Below are 18,723 nucleotides of genomic sequence, written 5' to 3'. Positions count from 1 at the left end.
CTTTGTGTTTACTCACTGCGACTGTGAAAGTTCTTCAGAACTGGAGAGTTTATTTCCCAGAAGTTTTCTTCAGTTTTGGCCTTAGCTCCACTTTTCCTGAAAACCCAAGCTTAATTTTATTTACTCAGAATTCCATCTGTTAATCCTATGCACAGTGTAAGCACTGGCTGCGGAGAAGAGAGCCTGGGGTATTCACTCAGTGGAACACCGTTAGGGGACTTAACTGGAGCTTTAAGTAACCTTCCTAAGCTTTTGTCCAGGGGAGCATTAGAAGTTCTGGAGAAGTGGAGCGTGGATGACGTCATTCAATGTTGGTTAGATGAGGCGAAATAATGAGGCATTCGGACATGCTGTGAATATAGCCAGTGGCTTTTCCCTCTATGCCCTCGTCTTTGTAGGAACATCCAGTCCACGCTGGGAAGCAGGCGATCTCCATTTGTGACAGCAATGCAAACCCTGTTCTTAACAGCTGTCCTTTCCCAGAGGTCTCTCATGCTTATCTCTCTCTGGCCTTGGTTTTCCAACAGGCTTGGCAATCGCGAAGCGCATCCAGATTTCTGACTTGCCTCAGCTGGTCGCTGCTTTCCACAGTTTGGTGGGTTTGGCAGCAGTGCTCACGTGCATGGCCGAGTACATTGTAGAGTACCCACATTTCGCAATGGACGCAACATCAAATTTCACCAAGATTGTGGCCTACCTTGGCACTTACATCGGTGGCGTCACCTTTAGTGGGTCTCTTGTTGCCTATGGAAAGTTACAGGGTAAGTGACTTGATATAACATAGAGCGAAGTACCCATTATTCAGGGTATCCATGGGTTTGTTTCAGTGTTAGAAAACCCGTGTTTGTACAGCGCTCAGACACATGTAAATTATTTCCCCCTCAAAAAGATAATCCATTTTAATTCTTAGAGGTTCTCAGCTTTGTGACAATTTCTTCTGCAGTCAGGCAATAACAGCAATTAGTCCACAGAAATTTGTAGACACTAAGGGGTATTTGATAATACATGTGACCAAAATAGCACCTCTGTAGCCTTTCCTTGGAGAGGTCTGTGTATTGTCTACAGAAAATGAGCTTGTGTTTCCTAGAATAGAGAGACGCTTATTGTCCACTAAGTTTGGTTAACGGAACTCTCACTCTGAAAAAACAGCACATGTTTTTAGCACTCTGCTGTGGCAAATTTTGCTCCTGCGATGCTGAATCGTGAAGATGGGAGCAGAAAGGAAAATCCCAGAGAGCCTCCGTGCAGTGTGGTCGCAGAACAAGTCCCTAGAGAAAGTCGTGTGTGATGTAAAAATATGGTTTTGCCTCTGAACAATCAAGTTATTAAGCGGGGAAACTTCCATGAAACTTAAAAAAAAAAAAAATCACAAATGAATTTCAAGTCTAAGCCATTCTTGTCTCAGGCTTTTTCTTTAGAAATAGCTAATGGGTTCTTCTCCCTTGGGCTCAGTTGATAGCGCTGGGAACGCTAATGTTCCAGAACTCCGTATTGAAGTTGTAAATAAACAAAACCACACTTAACAACTTCTGTGTTGGTCATACGGGGGGGGGGGTTAGTTTTTAAGATTCCATGACAGAATAAAGAAATTATGTGGTCAAAAAAATAGGGAAAAGAACAGTTAAGTTGAACCATATTTTCTCATTCTCTGCTGATGTGTGTTACATGTAGAACTTTTAACATGCCTTTATGTTTCCATATGTGGTGCTGTAAAGTGATGTCTGAAGTACCACGTTATTATTCTGATGTTAACAGGATTAAGTGACATGTAGCGTTTCCCACGATACCCTCTGGGTTCTGAGTAACATCTGCTTCGGCCCAGGTATTCTGAAATCAGCCCCTCTGCTGCTGCCTGGAAGGCATGCACTGAACGCAGGCCTGCTAGCTGCTGGTGTGGGTGGAATAATCCCATTTATGCTCGACCCCAGCTTTACCACTGGCATCACCTGTCTGGGCTCCGTGGCTGCACTCTCTACGCTCATGGTGAGTCGCTGGAGGCGGAGAAACACATACTTCAGGAAGAGCTGGGGATACACTGTTAGACTAGGATCTGATCATGTCTCTGTCTGTTCAAGATCCACGAGGGAACCAAAAAATGTCTAACAGCTACATGCCCATCACTTTAGAATGTCTAAAGTTTAAGAAGTATGAGAAGAAGTTCTCTTATTTGACTGTTTAAAGGTTGTCACATCTGATAGCCGTAGTACTCTGGAGTTCTTACTGTACCAACGTGTTGGTAAAAAAGAATTTTAAAGCCAAGGACTCAAACTCTGTTCAGTAGGCACGTACTGTATAACAAGTTTGTGTAATATGTGTAAAGCAGCCACAGCTTGTAAGTTGCTCTCACATTCCACGGAAGATGTGATATGGAGTCCAATAATTAATGTAAAATGAGTTATAGTTAGCGAACCCAGTGTATTCACTGAGAGAGCTCTTCCTTTCATGAGCTCTCTCTTCCTCCCCTGTCTGATTTTGTATATAATATGTTGATATAAACAGAGATTCTGTCTCTGTGTTACAGTTTGGCATTTTATCAGCAGACAATGCTATTACATGGAATTGCTGCTATTTACGATTGCTTCTTCACATTCTTCTAGACTGGCTTGTACTTTGTAGATAGCCTTTGCATTTAAAGTTGAGAAAATATTCATAGCACCCAGTACAGAGTTAGCCATCTAGTGGTTCCTTATCAAATCCTGGCTCTTTGATTCAGAAGTACAGAATCTATAGTATATAAATGGGATTTACTCATGGGTGGTCATAAGGCTAGGTCACGGGTCAGTACAGGCACTTTAGGACACTAGAAAGGGACTTGAAATTCTGTCTTGGTGTGCTTTACAATCTGGTTTCCTCCTGTCTTACCTGGTGATGACTTTTTTTTTGTTTTATTTTTAGTAAAATAATTTTTGTATTTTTAATCTAATCAAGCAGAAGTTTTCAAAAGTCCCTGTAATCAAACCTATAATATAGAAGTTTAAAATTTAAAGAATTGTTATTTTTGAGAAATGACGAATATGAAAATGTCCCCATAACACAAAGTATACTTTAATTCCTTTTTGCCTTATATGCTCTCATAGAAACAAAACACAAAAATGGAGGGAGATATGGAATGAATAGTAAAAATCTGCCCTCCTCATATCTCTACTTTCTTGTATTTAATAACTTTGAGTTGCATCATGGGCATCGCCAACGATGGTTTTTTTTTTTTTTTAGACACACTGGATTCTGTTGTATTCATCTAGAGTATTGATGATAACTATTCACAATTTATTTTACATTTTTAAAAATATTATTTTTGTTTTTGGGCAGCTAAATTGGTTAGACTAAAGTTTCAGATTCTGGCTCTTGTGGTTCAGCAACTGAAACCCGTTGTTATTTTATCCTTAACAGAATTGCCTGCAGTCTAACCCAGAGTTTCGAGTATCAGCTAGAGATCTGGGTAGTGTTTGTACACAGCATTTGGGGCACCTTCAAATCATTCTAGCTCGCTCCTTTGTAGTATTTTTTTTTTTTCCCACTCTCCAACTGTCTTGGCCACCAAAACCACCATTTCCTTTGGCTTGTCACACAGGTAAGATTGTGGACTGATGGCCTTAGTTCTATCTTGTCCACTTGATACCAGCAGGGGCCCGACTTCAGTCTAAAGCCACCAAGAGCTGGGACATTCACTTGGTATCATTTAATCTTTCCTAGTGGAGATTCCTTTCCAGTTTCTGCCAATTTTCACCACTACTTTTACTGAGGGGATTTTGCGCGTGCATGTGTGTGTGTGTGTGTGTGTGTGTGTGTGTGTGTGTGATTAAATATTCCTAGTTGCTACATCAGTGAGAGAGAGCTGGTCATGTTGGAGACTTGGTCATCACCAGAAGTAGAATTTCTATGGAAATAATACTAATTAGGACATTGGAGTGATTAAGAACCAAGATTTGGAATGCTAGGTCCTTGATTATGTATGCTCACTTGGGGTTCTACTTTGGTTTTCTTGCCAGGGTGTGACCTTGACAGCTGCCATTGGAGGTGCTGACATGCCTGTTGTCATCACTGTGCTGAACAGCTACTCGGGCTGGGCCTTGTGCGCCGAGGGCTTCCTGCTCAACAACAACCTGCTGACCATTGTGGGTGCGCTTATCGGCTCCTCCGGTGCCATCTTGTCATACATCATGTGTGTGGTAAGAAAACACGTGAAAGGGAACAGAGTTGACATCCTGGAGACGTGGACATCTCTTTTCTCCTACTTGTAGTAAAAAAAATAAGGCTATCGGTTCTAGTTATTTTCAGCAGAAATATGAGGATTTCCAGAGCAAATTTCTGAGGCTATTTTAAAGATATTCAACCGCAAAGAATTAGGAAAACTTGAAAGTCTTTCGACTTTCTTCGAATGTCTTTCTCCATGTTAAGGGTAACACATAATCATTTAGTTTAGGTTAATTTTACCATTCTTTTTGTTTGTATCGCAGTGTGTATTTACTTGTCTGACCTCACTGAAATTTTCAATTCAATTCCCCTACAACCCGTAGTGTGAGACAGGTTCCTGCTACATAGCCCTGGCTGGCCTTGAATTTGAGATTGGAACTCTTAACCCTCCTGCGTCAGTCTCCCAAGTGCTAGGATTACAGGAATTCATGATAACGCGCTGTACCTAGCTTTCACTTACATTTTAAAACATTACATACTGCTTAGTCTCGCCTTTTTAATCATGAAAGACCCTGCCTTTAAAAATGGTATTTAAGGGGCTTTGCAGTAATCTATCATGTGGTTATACAATGTTCATTTAAACTTCCTCAGTACTTCACAATGTAGGTTATTTGGTTTTTACTTTTGTGTATAGTGTGTCTTTGACATTTTTCATATGTTTTATTTATTATTTGAAAATTTCTTCTATCATCTATCTATCTATCATCTGTCTGTCTATCTATCATCTGTCTGTCTATCTATCTATGTATCATCTATCTGTATTTATTTTTATCAAATCCAGCCCCCTTGTTGGGTATGGTACACATACCTTTATTCCAGCAACTTTGGAGGAGGCATAGGCAGAGGAAGGTGGATCTCAGCTTGAGACCATCCTGGCCAGGGTGCACAGTGAGACCTTGTCTCCAAAAGAAAAATAACCCACCTCCCTTTTCCTCCTCCCCTCCAAGCCCCCCGCAACCCCCAACCACTATTCCTTCCCAACTTTGTGGGATTTTTTTTTTTTTTTTTTTTTTTTTTGTCGTCACTGAGTCCACTTAATGTTCATGATGTAGGATCATCTGCGACTCTCTGAGACTACATCTCCCTCCCTGAGGCCCTGAGAGGCCATCAGTTAGCAGTAGTTCCTCAGCTGGGGTGGGGACTTCATGATTCCCTCCCACATCCATCCATTTGCATTTTTAATTCTTTAGTTCTTAGGAAGAATGTTAGAGGCCTTTTCTTCCCACCCTTCTCCTGGCTATCTATGAGAATGCCTGTCAAGGAAGGTTTATGGTCAATGTGACTTTATTATTTTTTTTAAAGAAGAGACTAGAAAGACAAGCAGCAATGTAAATACTTCCACCTTCCTTTTTTGTTTCTAATTCTCTTTTTGATGGCAGAAGGTAGCTTGTAAATGACTACAAGTTTGACTAGAAAACTTGCTTAACTTAGTTATCATTCTCTACAGAATCATTCTGGATCGCCATTGAATCCCGCTTGTGTTGCTTTGTAACAAATGGGCTTAAAAAAACAAACAAACATTTATTTCAGTGTCTGCATCTTTACCAAGACTATGTAAGATATAACTCTAAACATTTGAATTAAGAAGGTCACTTCCTGGGTTCAGTTCCCAGCACCCACATGACAGCTTACAATTGACTGTAACTCCAAATCCAGGGGGATCTGATACCCTCACACAGACATACATGCAGGCAAAATACCAATCACGTAAAATAAAAATAAACCATTAAAAAAAAAAAAGTCACTTAAAAAACCTACTCCAAGGCTTACATAGGCATCTCAGGTTTACAGATAACCTTATTGTATGACACTTTAATAATATATTTAGGACAATTATACACCCCTGTTCTTGATTAAATTTTAATTAAAAAGATCATTCACATGTTATGGGTGTTTTGTCTGTATGCATGTCTATGTACCGCTTTTGTGCCTGGTAACTGCAGAGGCCAGAAAAGGATTTGGAATTGGAGTGACATGGTTGTAAGCCACCACGAGGGTGCTGGGACTCAAATCTGGATCCCTCTGGAAGAACATCCAGTTCTCTTAACTGCTGAGCAATCACTCCAGCCACCTAGTTTTTAAGGAAAATTTAATATTTTTTGAGAGCTTTATACATGAACACTCTATGACACCCTTCCATCCCCTCTCTGACTTCTTCTATGTCTACCCCCCCCAATTCAAGATCTTTTCTTCGTAATATATGTATACATATGTGTAGACAACATACTGAGTCCATTTAGTGTTGCTTGCTTTTATGTACACATGTCCAGGGCTGACCACTTGGGAGTCCTTGGAGGACACGGATCCGTCCTTTCTTGGTAGCCATCGAGCACCTGTAGCTCTTCATCTAGGCATGGGATTTTTGTGGAACTTCCCATCCATGTTGGCACTCATCTGGTCTTGAAACTTTGCTGGTCCTGTTGAGGCAACCATCTTGCTCAGGTTTCACGGGTGCATTCTCTTTGTCATGTCTAGGAGACTGTCTAGCAGTGGCCACCATCTTCTGGCCCTTACAATGTTTCTCTCTCCCCTTCCTCTGTTTTCCCCGAGGCTTAGGTGTATGGTATACCTCGCAGATGCATCATTTGGGGCTGGGCCCCCTGCGGCCTCTTACTCTGTTTTGATGAGTTGTGGATCTCTGTAATGGTCTAAAAGCTTTTCGGCTGAGGGGTGGTGGGAGCCTTGCTTATCTTGATTCTTTGGTTACCCAGGTCACACAAAACCTTCATTTTAACATCCTAGCATTTTTCTTGCCCTGAGAGATATCATGTTAATTAAAATACCGAAGCTGCCTTTTTGTAATAAAAGTATTTTTTTTTTTTTTGTGCTTTTGCTCATCTTGTAAAACACAGGGCTCGACAGCCCACATTGCAAACGGCCTGATTAGAATGCTAGTAGTAGTAGTTTCCAAGAAGTTTGGAAGATTTGGAATTTGGAAATTTTCCTTCCTGTTGAAAACTTCCAGGCTCTCTGGTGTCTGAGTTACAGACACCTTTAAGGGAAAGTTGTTATTTAGTTCTAGAGTTTCTGTCAAGGGTGAACTTCCAAACCATTTCATCTCATTTGGAGACTCTGAATGACCAGCAGGGGGCAGCAGATTTTTCACAATTGCTTAAAGGAAAAATGAGTTTTAAAATCAAAAAATCAAATTGCAAGATTTGAGCTATCTTATCCCCCTTTTATTTTTACTTTTTTGGCTTGTTTGTTTTAGACTTACACTTCCCCGTCACAGTCCTTCACTGAGGGACTTCAGGGTAGCAACTCAGGGCAGGAGCTGATGCAGAGGCCGTGGAAGAGGCTGCTGCTCACTGGCTTGCTCCTCAGGGCTTGCTCAGTCTGCTTTCTGATGGCACCCAGGGGTGGCACCACCCATAGTGAGCTGAGCCCTCCCACATCAATCATCAGTCAGGAAAAATGTACCACAGGGTTGCCCACTGGCCAGTCTGGTGGGGAAATTTTCTCAGCTGAGATTCCTTCTTTCAGAACAACTCTTGCTTATATCAGGTTAACATAAAGCTAGCCAGCACGCACGCTATCCATGAATCAATGAGTTTTACACGATGAGTACTTCATGGGGAGAAAAATACTCAAAACCATTCAAAGCTTATTCTAATGGTCGTAGTCCATCTACTATATCACTTAAAAGCTTATAGTTATTAACCTATTACTTTTTTCAAAGACAGCACTCTATTTAAAAAGTTAAAACAAAACAAAGTGTTTAGAAATCTTCAGTGATACCACTTCAGAACAAAAACAACAAAACCCAAAAAACAGGGTCACCCATACAACAGTACAACAATAAGTGGACCAGTGGCAACCGTACAGAGACATTTACACAGCTGGAGAAGTCTAGCAATAAGAAAGAGGAATGTGGAAAATAGCCACACTTTAATAAATAACATAAATTTCAAAGATGATAGATAAGGGGATAAGAGGAATTTTGATGTTTTGAATTCTTACACTAACACATACTGATATATACTGATAGTTGTCTGGGATCATAAATATGTGAGATCAGATTAATACTTTGTGTGATATTATGTTTTTTGTCATTTGAATTTAAGGACAGCTAAAGCCTTAACTAAAAAGACTACTCCAAGACCAGATGGAGTAGTGTGTGCCTTTGATCTCAGCACATGGAAGGCAGAGGCAGATGGATCTGTGTGTGTTTTGGCTAATATGGTCTATATAGTGAGTGCTAAGCCAGCCAAGGCCCAACAGTTTAAAAACAAATAAAATAAAAGAAAAAAAAAAACCCTACTATGAGCCAAGCATAGCTGCACACACTTGTAATCTCAGCACCTGGGAAGTTGAAGTTGAAAGGTTGTTGTTTTTTGACGGCAGCTGGGATTGCATAGAGACTTCAGGGCCCGCTTGTACCTATGAAGAGCCTATTTCAGAAAGAAAGTTATAAATGCACAAGATACAGGGAACTTGGTGGGATAGAAAAGGTTAAGGGAAAATAAAATGACACAATTCCTACTCATCATTTAACTTTCAACATCTGATATTCTAATTCCAGACCATTGTGTCCACGTTTATTCTCCTTTTAATGTATTATGTAATTCTAATATTCAATTTTCTTTCTTTCTTTTTTTTTTTTTTTTTGTACAAAAATATTTGTTTATTATGCATACAGTGTTCTGCAGGCATGTAAGCCTACGTGCCAGAAGAGGGCACCAGATCTCCTTATAGATGGTTGTGAGCCACAAATGTAGTTGGTTGGGAACTGAACTCAGGACCTCTGGAAGAGCAGCCAGTGCTCTCAACCTCTGAGCCATCTCTTCAGCCCCTAACATTTAATTTTCTGACTCATATACTTTTAGTGCCTACATAGTATAAATGTAGCCCTATCGTGCTATATCCAGACTCGTAGTGTGAAATGTTTTGAACTTTATTCTGGTTGCAGCATTCCCCCAAGCATCCTTACCTCCTCTATGGTGTCTACTAGAACAAGGGCATGGTCTGAGGGCGAGGCTCTTTTTGTTGGCTCTGATGCTGATGAGAGGGACTCAGAGAACCTTCACAACTGAGCTCTTAGCGGTGGTGGGCATTGTGCATCTTCCAATTACAAAACTGAGAAACCAATAAAAAATAAAGATTAAAAGCAAGCCTGCCACATTTTGAGCCATTAAAAGTAGATGCTGTTTATTCATCCTAAATTTCTTTTATAGTTGACATTTTCTTTCCACTGTAATTGACTTATATAGCATGTATTGCTTTAGTATAAGAAACTGTCTTTTTTTTTTTAAGATTTATGTTTAATATGTTGCTCAAGGTAGTTTAGAATAAAAAATGATGAAATGCTGGCTGTTAAAAAGTTATTTAAACTCTGCAAGTCTTAACGTTGGGTAATTTACAAACGTTAACATATTTAATCCCCACAGTGGTTTTGGAGATAGGAAATGTCTTATTTTGTGGAGGAAGTATTTTCATATCCTCACCAGTGTGCCTACAAAGCCTGATCTAGTACTTGGCTTAGTCAAATGGACACACTGCTTGGTAAATGAACCTCGGATGTTCATTAAAGGACATTAAAGGGCTGTTTTGCTAGTTTCATTATTATTTTGGAGTCATCTATGGGTAGGCTATAGTAGCACATGTTATTAGAGTCCATAAGATGCCAGTACACTGGCCTTCTGTAGTGTTTATTGAAGCAAGCATGGCAGTCCAAACCAAAGCAGGGTGGTTCTATTATGTGGGAGGAAGTGGAATGCTCCCCAAGTGACTAACCAACAATCTCTAAAATCACATTTTTCTTCTGACCATGAATTCCTTTGGGTACCCTCTGAGCCCAGTGCTGTGCTTACACAACAAGCCATATAATAAAAACTAAAAAAGCTGACATCGTCCAAACAGCAAACACATATCCATGATTTGCTTTATGCCATACTATAATAATCAACCTCTTTATGATTCTGCAGTCCCTCTGCTTGTAATATCACCTGGGAGATGAAGTTCTTAGCAAGTGGGAAAAGCAATGTTTTCCAGACCTCCCCCCCTCAAAAAATAAACCCTCTTTCTTTTCAAATGGAATTAGAAAAACTCAAAAACGAAGCCAAATAGAATTGTATTTTATTTATTTTTCTTTGTGATTGATTAATCAGTACCTACAGAGCGTTGAGACAAAAGACAGCACTCAATGGTATATATAACATTGCTTCAGTTTTGGCTATTTTATGACCTTTCTTTTGTCTTCAGACTAATTTCTTTCAGTGTAGCTGGAATTATGTGAGTTAATGATCTCTTTAAAGTAGAACACAGCATGCATTATGGGACTTATTAGCTCAAAAGGAAAAGGCTTGGATAGTGTGGCAATTTTATTTTATTTTTTCATTTTTTGTCTTAGAATCAGAGAATCCTTCAGTCTGAGAATAAGTGGCCACAGGATAGTCTCATGAATCACGTGAGGAAGCAAATAAAATAAAAGGGGAAAAAAAGAGGCACAAAGCTGTAAACCCTAAACATTTGTTGCGAACACAATGTTGCAATGGTAAATTAAGAGATGAAAAGTAATGTAATTTTAAAGAGGCCACATGGAATTCGCATAATGGTGATATAATTTTGCTTATGTGTTTAACTAGCAGACTTTGATTGCTAAGCCACTATTTTTTTTTTTTTCTCTCTCCCTAAGTTCCTTCCCAAGTGAGTGCACTTTAATTAAATATCCTCGGAGAGTCTTTCCTCTTCTCCCGTTCCATTTCATAAGAGGAATAGTGCTTCTTCCTATGCCAAGCTACAGAGATAGGCTCCTGCCCTCACACATCTGTCTACGTCATGTGCTTCTGTGATCTGTTGCTGCTCTCGTAAAGTGATGAGGACTCTTTGTCCATTGAACAAAAAAGTTTGCTCTAACAGCAACCTCGGCGTCTAAATAGTCTTTGTGTGTGTGTGTGTGTGTGTGTGTGAAGTATATGCATGTATGTATATGCACACATGTGTGTTGGGCCTGTATATATGGAGGACAGAGAGGGCCTTGAGTGTCTTCCTTTGTCATTCTCTGCCTTGATACTTTGAAGTGGGGTCTCATACTGAGTCTAGAACTCATAGTTTTGCCTAGGCTAGCAACCCACCCAAGGGCTGCGTCTCAGTGCATTGATTGCTGTTGGGTGTGGGACCATGCTTTTGGGGTGGGCGGGTGGGGTAACTAGGATCTAAACTCCCATCCTTATGGTTGCTCAGCAACCACTCTTAACCACAGAGCCATTTCTCCAGCCTCCAAGATAGGTTTTTAAAAATGTATTTTTTAATGGCGAGAGTTTTTAGTAGAACATATTTTTGATAATTGAATCTCTGAATCTTACAATCAAAACTAGAAAAGATTTATAGACATCAAAAGTTGAATGTTTGGGGAGTCTCAGTTGTGACTGTTTCAGTTTTTATTCAAGAGTTTATAAACTTCCTGCCACGCTGGGATTAGTATGTTAATTCGAAACATCAAACTTTCTCTTATCCCCTTATCCATCATCTTTGAAATTTATGTTATTTATTAAAGTATGGCTATTTTCCACATTCCTTCTCCCCTCTTTCTTATTGCTAGACCTCCCCAGCTGTGTGAATGTCTCTACAAGGTTGTCACTGGTCTACTTATTGTTGTATGGATGGCTCTGTGTTTTTATGATGTGGTATTAGTGAAGATTTCTAAACACTTTGTGTGTGTGTTTTTTTAACTTTTTAAATAGAGTGCTGTCTTTGAAAAAAGTAATAGATTAATAACTGTAAGCATTTAAGTGATATAGTAGATGGACTACAACCATTAGAATAAGCTTTGAATGGTTTTGAGTATTTTTCTCCCCATGAAGTACTCATCGTGTAAAACTCATTGATTCATGGATAGCGTGCGTGCTGGCTAGCTTTATGTTAACTTGATATAAGCAAGAGTTGTTCTGAAAGAAGGAACCTCAGCTGAGAAAATTTCCCCACCAGACTGGCCAGTGGGCAACCCTGTGGTACATTTTTCCTGACTGATGATTGATGTGGGAGGGCTCAGCTCACTATGGGTGGTGCCACCCCTGGGCTGGTGGTCCTGGGTGCCATCAGAAAGCAGACTGAGCAAGCCCCGAGGAGCAAGCCAGTGAGCAGCAGCCTCTTCCACGGCCTCTGCATCAGCTCCTGCCCTGAGTTGCTACCCTGAAGTCTCTCAGTGAAGGACTGTGATGTGTAAGTGTAAGTGAAATAAACCCCTTCTTCCCCAAGTTGCCTTTGGTCATTGTAATGAGTAAGGTTTTTTTTTTTTTTTTTCGGTCATCTGGTCTTGTCCCGCCGCCGCGCCAGCCCCAAATAATGTATAGAGACTCTGTATTAGATACAATTTTGTTGGCCAATTGCTTGTTTTTTTATCGGTTAGTTTTGTCTTAAGTATTAACCCATTTCTATGTATTTCTATGTGGGTCTTACCGAGAGCGCTCCTTACTACTTCCTCTTTCCTCCTTGTCTCCTAGTCCTGCCTATCTTCCTTTCCTATTGGCCAACAGTGCTTTATTCATTAACCAGTATGAAAAACATATACAAAATGACATCTCCCATCAGGTCATGGTGTTTAATCCCAGGAACAGAAACCTTAACTAAAACAGTAAGTCATTTGAATTCTTAAAATATGTTTTGTTCCTCAAAACATTTGGTTTCTCTCCTTTTACCTTTTGCCTGCAGCTACTCTTCACAAAACTAGAACACTTATTGTCTCCTGGTCTAATTGGGGCATATGTAAGGGTCATTCTTGGATGGTTGTGAGCACACCAGGAATGAGCCATGCCTTTCTCTGAATTTTCTCCTGAGATCATCTCACTAGTGAAAGAACAGGCCCAGACAGAAAGAATAAATCAGCCTGTTCACCCACTTCCATGTAGGTGGAACCTTTAGAAGCATTTAGAATGACAAATCCATCTGCCTCTATGAGAATCAGGTGTAAGAGTTCAAGGAGCTGTAGTAGATTTGGAAAGTGAGAGTGTCCATCCCCAGATTTTGTTTGAATGCAAAGGACTGTGGAGTTCCAAATGAAATATGTAATGATCATTTGAATTCCTCCTTCGACAGCTTGCTTGCAGTAGCAGAATCTACTGGAGAGACAGATAAGGTCAATTTGTGACCATTTTTTTCTTCTTGCAAATAAATCTCTCTGGTTCTCTTTCACTCTGGTGAAGTACATTTAAATGTGGAGAGAGAAGTTGCTTATTCAATATCTACACGATAATAGCACATCCGAATTTTTCATTAATTTTTGTACTTTGCATATAATTTGCATTAAAACAGTTGTTTATTTTTTATTTTTTCTGAAAACATTAGTGTGCGGTTGACCTGGTTATAAAATTGATAGAGTTCTCTGTTATTTAAGTTTTGAACTAATTTTAGAAGCCAGTCTAGCTAAAATTCTTTAAATAATTAAAGAAATTCCTTTAAAATGACGTTGAGTTTCATGTATATTCTCAAAGAATTCCGTGGGTTGAACTCTCATATTTGATGATTTTGCTCCTTAGGCAATGAATCGTTCCCTGGCTAATGTGATTCTTGGAGGCTATGGTACAACTTCAACAGCCGGTGGAAAACCGATGGAAATCTCTGGCACACATACGGAAATCAACCTTGACAATGCAGTTGAGATGATCCGGGAAGCCAACAGCATTGTTATCACTCCAGGTAAAAGAAAAGTAAAGTCTACATCACAAAACAAGCTCTAATGGCTGTTCTAATTGATTACACTGAATAATAGGAAAAGGGTAAATTGAAACCTCTTCATTAAAGATTCTATTGGCCTTTGAGAATTTCATCTAGATTTTGAGCACATTCATCCCCAGCCTTCTTCCTTCTCTGCTCACCCAACTTCGTATGTGTGTGTGTGTATGTGTGTGTGTGTGTGTGTGTGTGTGTGTGTGTGTGTGTATGTTTATTTACCTCATCAAGACTAGTTTGTGTTACCCAAATATTACTGGATGTGTGGTCCTCCTGTGGAGCGTGGTTGACCCTCCCAGGAGCCCTGTCTTCAGCAACTGACAGTTGCCAATAACTCCATTGCTAAGAGTGGGATTTCATGCCCAACTGCCATCTCCAGGTTGGGATTTGTTTTGGATTGAATTTGCATAGGCTTCATGCAAACTATGACAACCACTTGAATTTTTGTGCGCAGCTGCCCTGCTGTGCCCAGAAGATAATGTTTCCTTGTGGTCACTTACTGACCACAAGATTTTTTTCATACATTATGATTAGTTTCTACTTTCCCTACTCATACCAGTTGCTTTACCCCTCCCCTCCTATTTGGATCCATGCCTGTTTGTCTCTCATTAGACAAAAAAAGGCATATAAGGGATAATAAATATAAAATATAAACACAAAATATGTAAAATAACAAAATAATGAAAATTTAAGTTTTTATTTTTTAAAGATTATTTATAATAAATCTGCTTTCATTTGGTCCAGTTAAATGCCTATGTTGGAATTGAAATATGTTTTCATCAAGAGAGAGGTTTTAATCCATAGATCTAAAAAAAAAAAATAAAGCCACATTCTTTTGTGTTCTTAATGTCCCCTCTCAGGTTATGGCCTCTGTGCAGCCAAAGCTCAGTACCCCATTGCCGATTTGGTGAAGATGCTTACCGAGCAAGGCAAAAAAGTCAGGTGAGGATGCTGTTTGTAAATGTTTGGGTGTGAAGGAAAGGGGATTGATGAGTCTTTAAAGAGATGACTGCCTCTCCACTTGATTTTTAAGACAAGTAACCCTAAGTGAAGACAAGATGTTGTCAAAATGCCTCCAAACCTCTTTCTGCTTAGTTTCTTGCTGTTCTGTCCAATAGACTCATTTGTGAAAGAGAAACCTTATTGTCCCAAATTCCAGGATATTTATGAATGGGAATAGCCTGAGATTGTGCTTCTTTGTGCTTTGATTTGGGGCAAGGCCGTGCCAACAGTTTGAGTTGCACTAGGTTGTACTCTTTTTTGTTTCAGGCCTCCAAAGGAGTATTTGTCTTGTTTATTTATTTGTTTATTTGAAGAGTTGAGCCCTGTACGAAGCCTGCAGGCTGCTTTTTGCTGACCTAGTTTTGAAGCTGTTGGGTGGGAAGGACTGCTGGAGTGCTCTTCTGAGGCTGTGAACCTTTTGAAAACTACTCCCACTGCTGGTGTTTCTGCCATTTGCCTTGGGAGCATCGGATGCTCTTGGGAGGGTGTTAAGCAGAGGAGTGGGGGATGTGCAGGCACCTAGGTCATTCCCTAGGAGCACAAAAACAGGGCTTTTACGTGAAGAACGTCGATGACTGTTGCAGTGCTGTGGTTATATACTATTCCTCTCCGAGTCCCCATTAAGGGACTGTTTTTTCAGCACTTAGTAAAGACACTGTGAGCTCTTGGGGTCTTCCCTCGTAGGAGCACTGCTGTTCATTTTGTGGATTCCCTAGCATTTGCATTGACTTGGTACCATAACTCAGAGACACAAGATAATTCATGGAATGGAGTTAGTTCATTAGGATGTTGATGTCTGTTAATGATAATTCCTTCTAGATGTCAACCTTACTCTTTAGTCTTGGGGTAGATGGCAAGGAAATAAACCCAACAGAGGACCTAGACCTTGTCAGGGTATCTGTGCCAAATTGGATGAAGAATCAATCTTGTTCTTTGAATGTCCTACCCACTTATGGTTATAAAAGAGACATAGACCACAAGGTCAGAGGTTACTTAGATGGTCTTAGTGTCAGATGAGTTTTACTTCTTCCTCTCCTCTTCCTTCCTACCCTTCTCTCTGTCACTCCTGCCCCGTTCCTTTCTAAAATATATAGTTGTGTTTTTAAATACAGAAGGTGTCAAGATGCTGTTTTACGGTTGGAGGGGTCAGCATTTTCATATTTGGTGACAATCTTAAGTAAATTGAGGATGAGAAAAGTCATTGACTTTGGTTTTTCATTAAAATATAAAAAGCCCTCATTTTTTTTGGTTACTCACTCTTATTTCTATATCGGTTATTAAGCTGTCCTTTGTTTTTTTTTTTGGCCATCATCATGCCATTTAAAAGCCCTTGCAAGCCTACAAGTGAAAAGGATGTGTTATATGATTCTCCTAAAGAAGAGGCTACTTTCTTTATTCAATCCACATGTGAACAAGTCTAATATATTAGCGATGCCTCCCGTCACCATGTGAACATTTAGGGGTGAGTGGCAGTCATAATAAAACAGAGCGTGAAAGATGGCTTTCATGTCTTGGTTATCCTCAGTCAAGGGAGTCCTTAATTTGGCATACCTCTCTTGTTACTCACTGATCAGCCAGGTGAACAAGACAGCTTAGAAAGCCAGTTGCATGTTAGAAAAATGGATGCAGAGTCAAAAATGATAATCTGAAGGGCAGAGGAGGTAGTTTAGTAGGCAAAGTGCTTGTTGTCCTAACACGAGGACCTGAGTTTGATTTTTCCACACCTATGTATAAAGGGGCGCATGGTAGCCTGTGCCTGTACGCCTAGCGTTGAGGAGGTAGAGACAGACGAATCCCTAGTGCTCACTGGCCAGTTTAACCTAATTGGCAAGTCCCATTGCCGTGAGGTCAGTCTCTGATACCTGAGCTTGACTTTTGACCTATGTGCTTGTACATGCACGCACGCACACATGCATACACGCATGCATCCATGCACGCACACGCATGCACGCATGCATACACACGTGCACATGCACGTATCCACCCCACTCCCCAGAGAAAGTCCTCATGACTGTTGAGTCAGATGTGGATAAGATAGATGAAGAAGTCTGAAAAGATATCAGGTAATGAGAATTTTATCCAGGATGGCATATATGAGCTACTGTTGTATACAATGGTTTCTGCTGCTCTGCACAGGGAGAGTAATTGTTTAAGGCTTATGGGAGATTTAATTATACATCCGGAAGGGGGTTCTCAGCTGTAAGTTTTCTTTTACTGGAGTGATCTTCTGAATATAACAGAAACCTTTTCATAAAAACGCCCCATAGTCTTGCATAATTGTTGAAAACACTTGTTAAAAATAGTCAAATTTGTTGGTAACTCATAATGTAGGATCAGAATAAAATTATTGCTCAGTCCGATTTCTGATGCTGGTTATGTTTGTCTGTCTTTCGTATTATAAATGGAGTTACATATGATACATTGTACTTTTTACTATCTTTCGTTGGATTTTCAGCATAGGCTTTGAACAAGACGTTTTGAATTTTGTATTTTGAATGAAATGGAAGGGAACTATTCTTACAAACATGGTGCCAGTGGTCTGTCAGACTTTTCCAGTTTAATTTCCGTGTGGATTTTTTTTTTTTTTTTTTTTTTTTTTTGTAATTAAAGGGAATCAGGTAAACTTTGATTTTGCTTCACGTACCTGTTGTAATCTTTTTATAGGAGAAATGAAAATTTGATAAAGCACACATGGATGCTGCAGTTTTTTGTTTTTAAATGGAGAGGCACACGTCTGTGCGAATGAGAGGTGGCTGCGGCAGTTACCTCGTGTTTTAATGAAATAAGTCTGTATTTACAGTTTGTGGTAATGGCGTTCTTTCATCACTCTGTGCGGCTCCCACGGTGTTCATTGAGAGCAGCTGCCGAGCCTCTGGGTTTAGCAGGTCTTTGTGCCTCGGGACCCCGACATGCCTAGCATCCAGATGTGGCGACATATTCACACACATCCCCTGTGGAAGCGTGCCAGCGTGGACATACGATTGTCATCAATTAGTTACGCCCAAGTGGTGCCAAGAGAAATTGCATCTGTCACACAGTCTGTCTGGCTTCGTGGCCCATGATTGATTTAGAGACACTACTGTTTTCCTTTGCTCTGGCCACAGCCATAACATGTTCACGAAGACTTGAGGTTGTAACAGAGCACACAGCATTTCATGACAAGAACTTATTTCTGGTCACCAATGTCATGAAAATTTAGCGAGAATCATTTGAATCTCGGTTGCTTAGCTTAGAAAACTCAGGCTGAGTTTTGAATTTTTTTTTTTTTTAAGACAAAAAATCTTAGAGTATAAGGGTGCAGGTATTTCTTTTCTCTTTACTTCCCAAACTTTGTATTGATTATACAATAGCATTTTCATTTTAACAAAGTAATACCATTTCTAATGAGTAAATCTTAGAAAGTTGTGTGTCCCCCCTCCCCATTTGTAGTTTAAATACTTGATTTTCTTTTCCTAGAGTATTATCACTTGCATTGTTGTAGAAGTCCTTTTGAATTTGTGGAAACACCTTGATTTCTTTGTCTGTTTGATGTTACATTTTACTTTAAAATTTAATTTAATTCCATTTTATTTGATTGAGTGTTTTGCCCGCATGCATATTTGAGCTGCGGAGGTCAGAAGGGGGCATCGGATACCCCCTGGAAATGAAGTTACAGATGGTGTTGCGGGTCCTGGGAATCAAACCCTGGTCCTCTGGAAGAGCAGCAACTGCTCTTAACTGCTAAGCCATCTCTCCAGCTTTTTTTTTTTTTAAACATTTATGTTAATATTGAGTTGCATCTATCAATAGCTCATCCAAAGTTTTTTATTTTCTAGGTATTGCTTCCACTCTCATAGCTATGAAGAAAAAAAACTATAAATA

General features: G+C 39.8%; 1 protein-coding gene across 1 annotated transcript in view; it reads left to right on the top strand.

Annotated features, from left to right (window-relative positions):
* The window catches only part of Nnt (nicotinamide nucleotide transhydrogenase), a 77,270-nt gene that overhangs the window by 44,017 nt on the left and 14,530 nt on the right, over nt 1-18,723 (top strand). Inside the window, exons 15-19 of the mRNA XM_051183093.1 lie at nt 528-761; nt 1,823-1,983; nt 3,990-4,169; nt 13,668-13,827; nt 14,721-14,802. Of these exons, the coding sequence (XP_051039050.1) occupies nt 528-761; nt 1,823-1,983; nt 3,990-4,169; nt 13,668-13,827; nt 14,721-14,802 (817 nt within the window). The remainder of the gene's footprint in view (nt 1-527; nt 762-1,822; nt 1,984-3,989; nt 4,170-13,667; nt 13,828-14,720; nt 14,803-18,723) is intronic.

The sequence above is a fragment of the Phodopus roborovskii genome, unplaced genomic scaffold (assembly GCF_943737965.1).
Source record: "Phodopus roborovskii unplaced genomic scaffold, PHOROB, whole genome shotgun sequence".
Taxonomy (NCBI): domain Eukaryota; kingdom Metazoa; phylum Chordata; class Mammalia; order Rodentia; family Cricetidae; genus Phodopus; species Phodopus roborovskii.
This window is presented reverse-complemented; position numbering and strand designations above follow the sequence as displayed.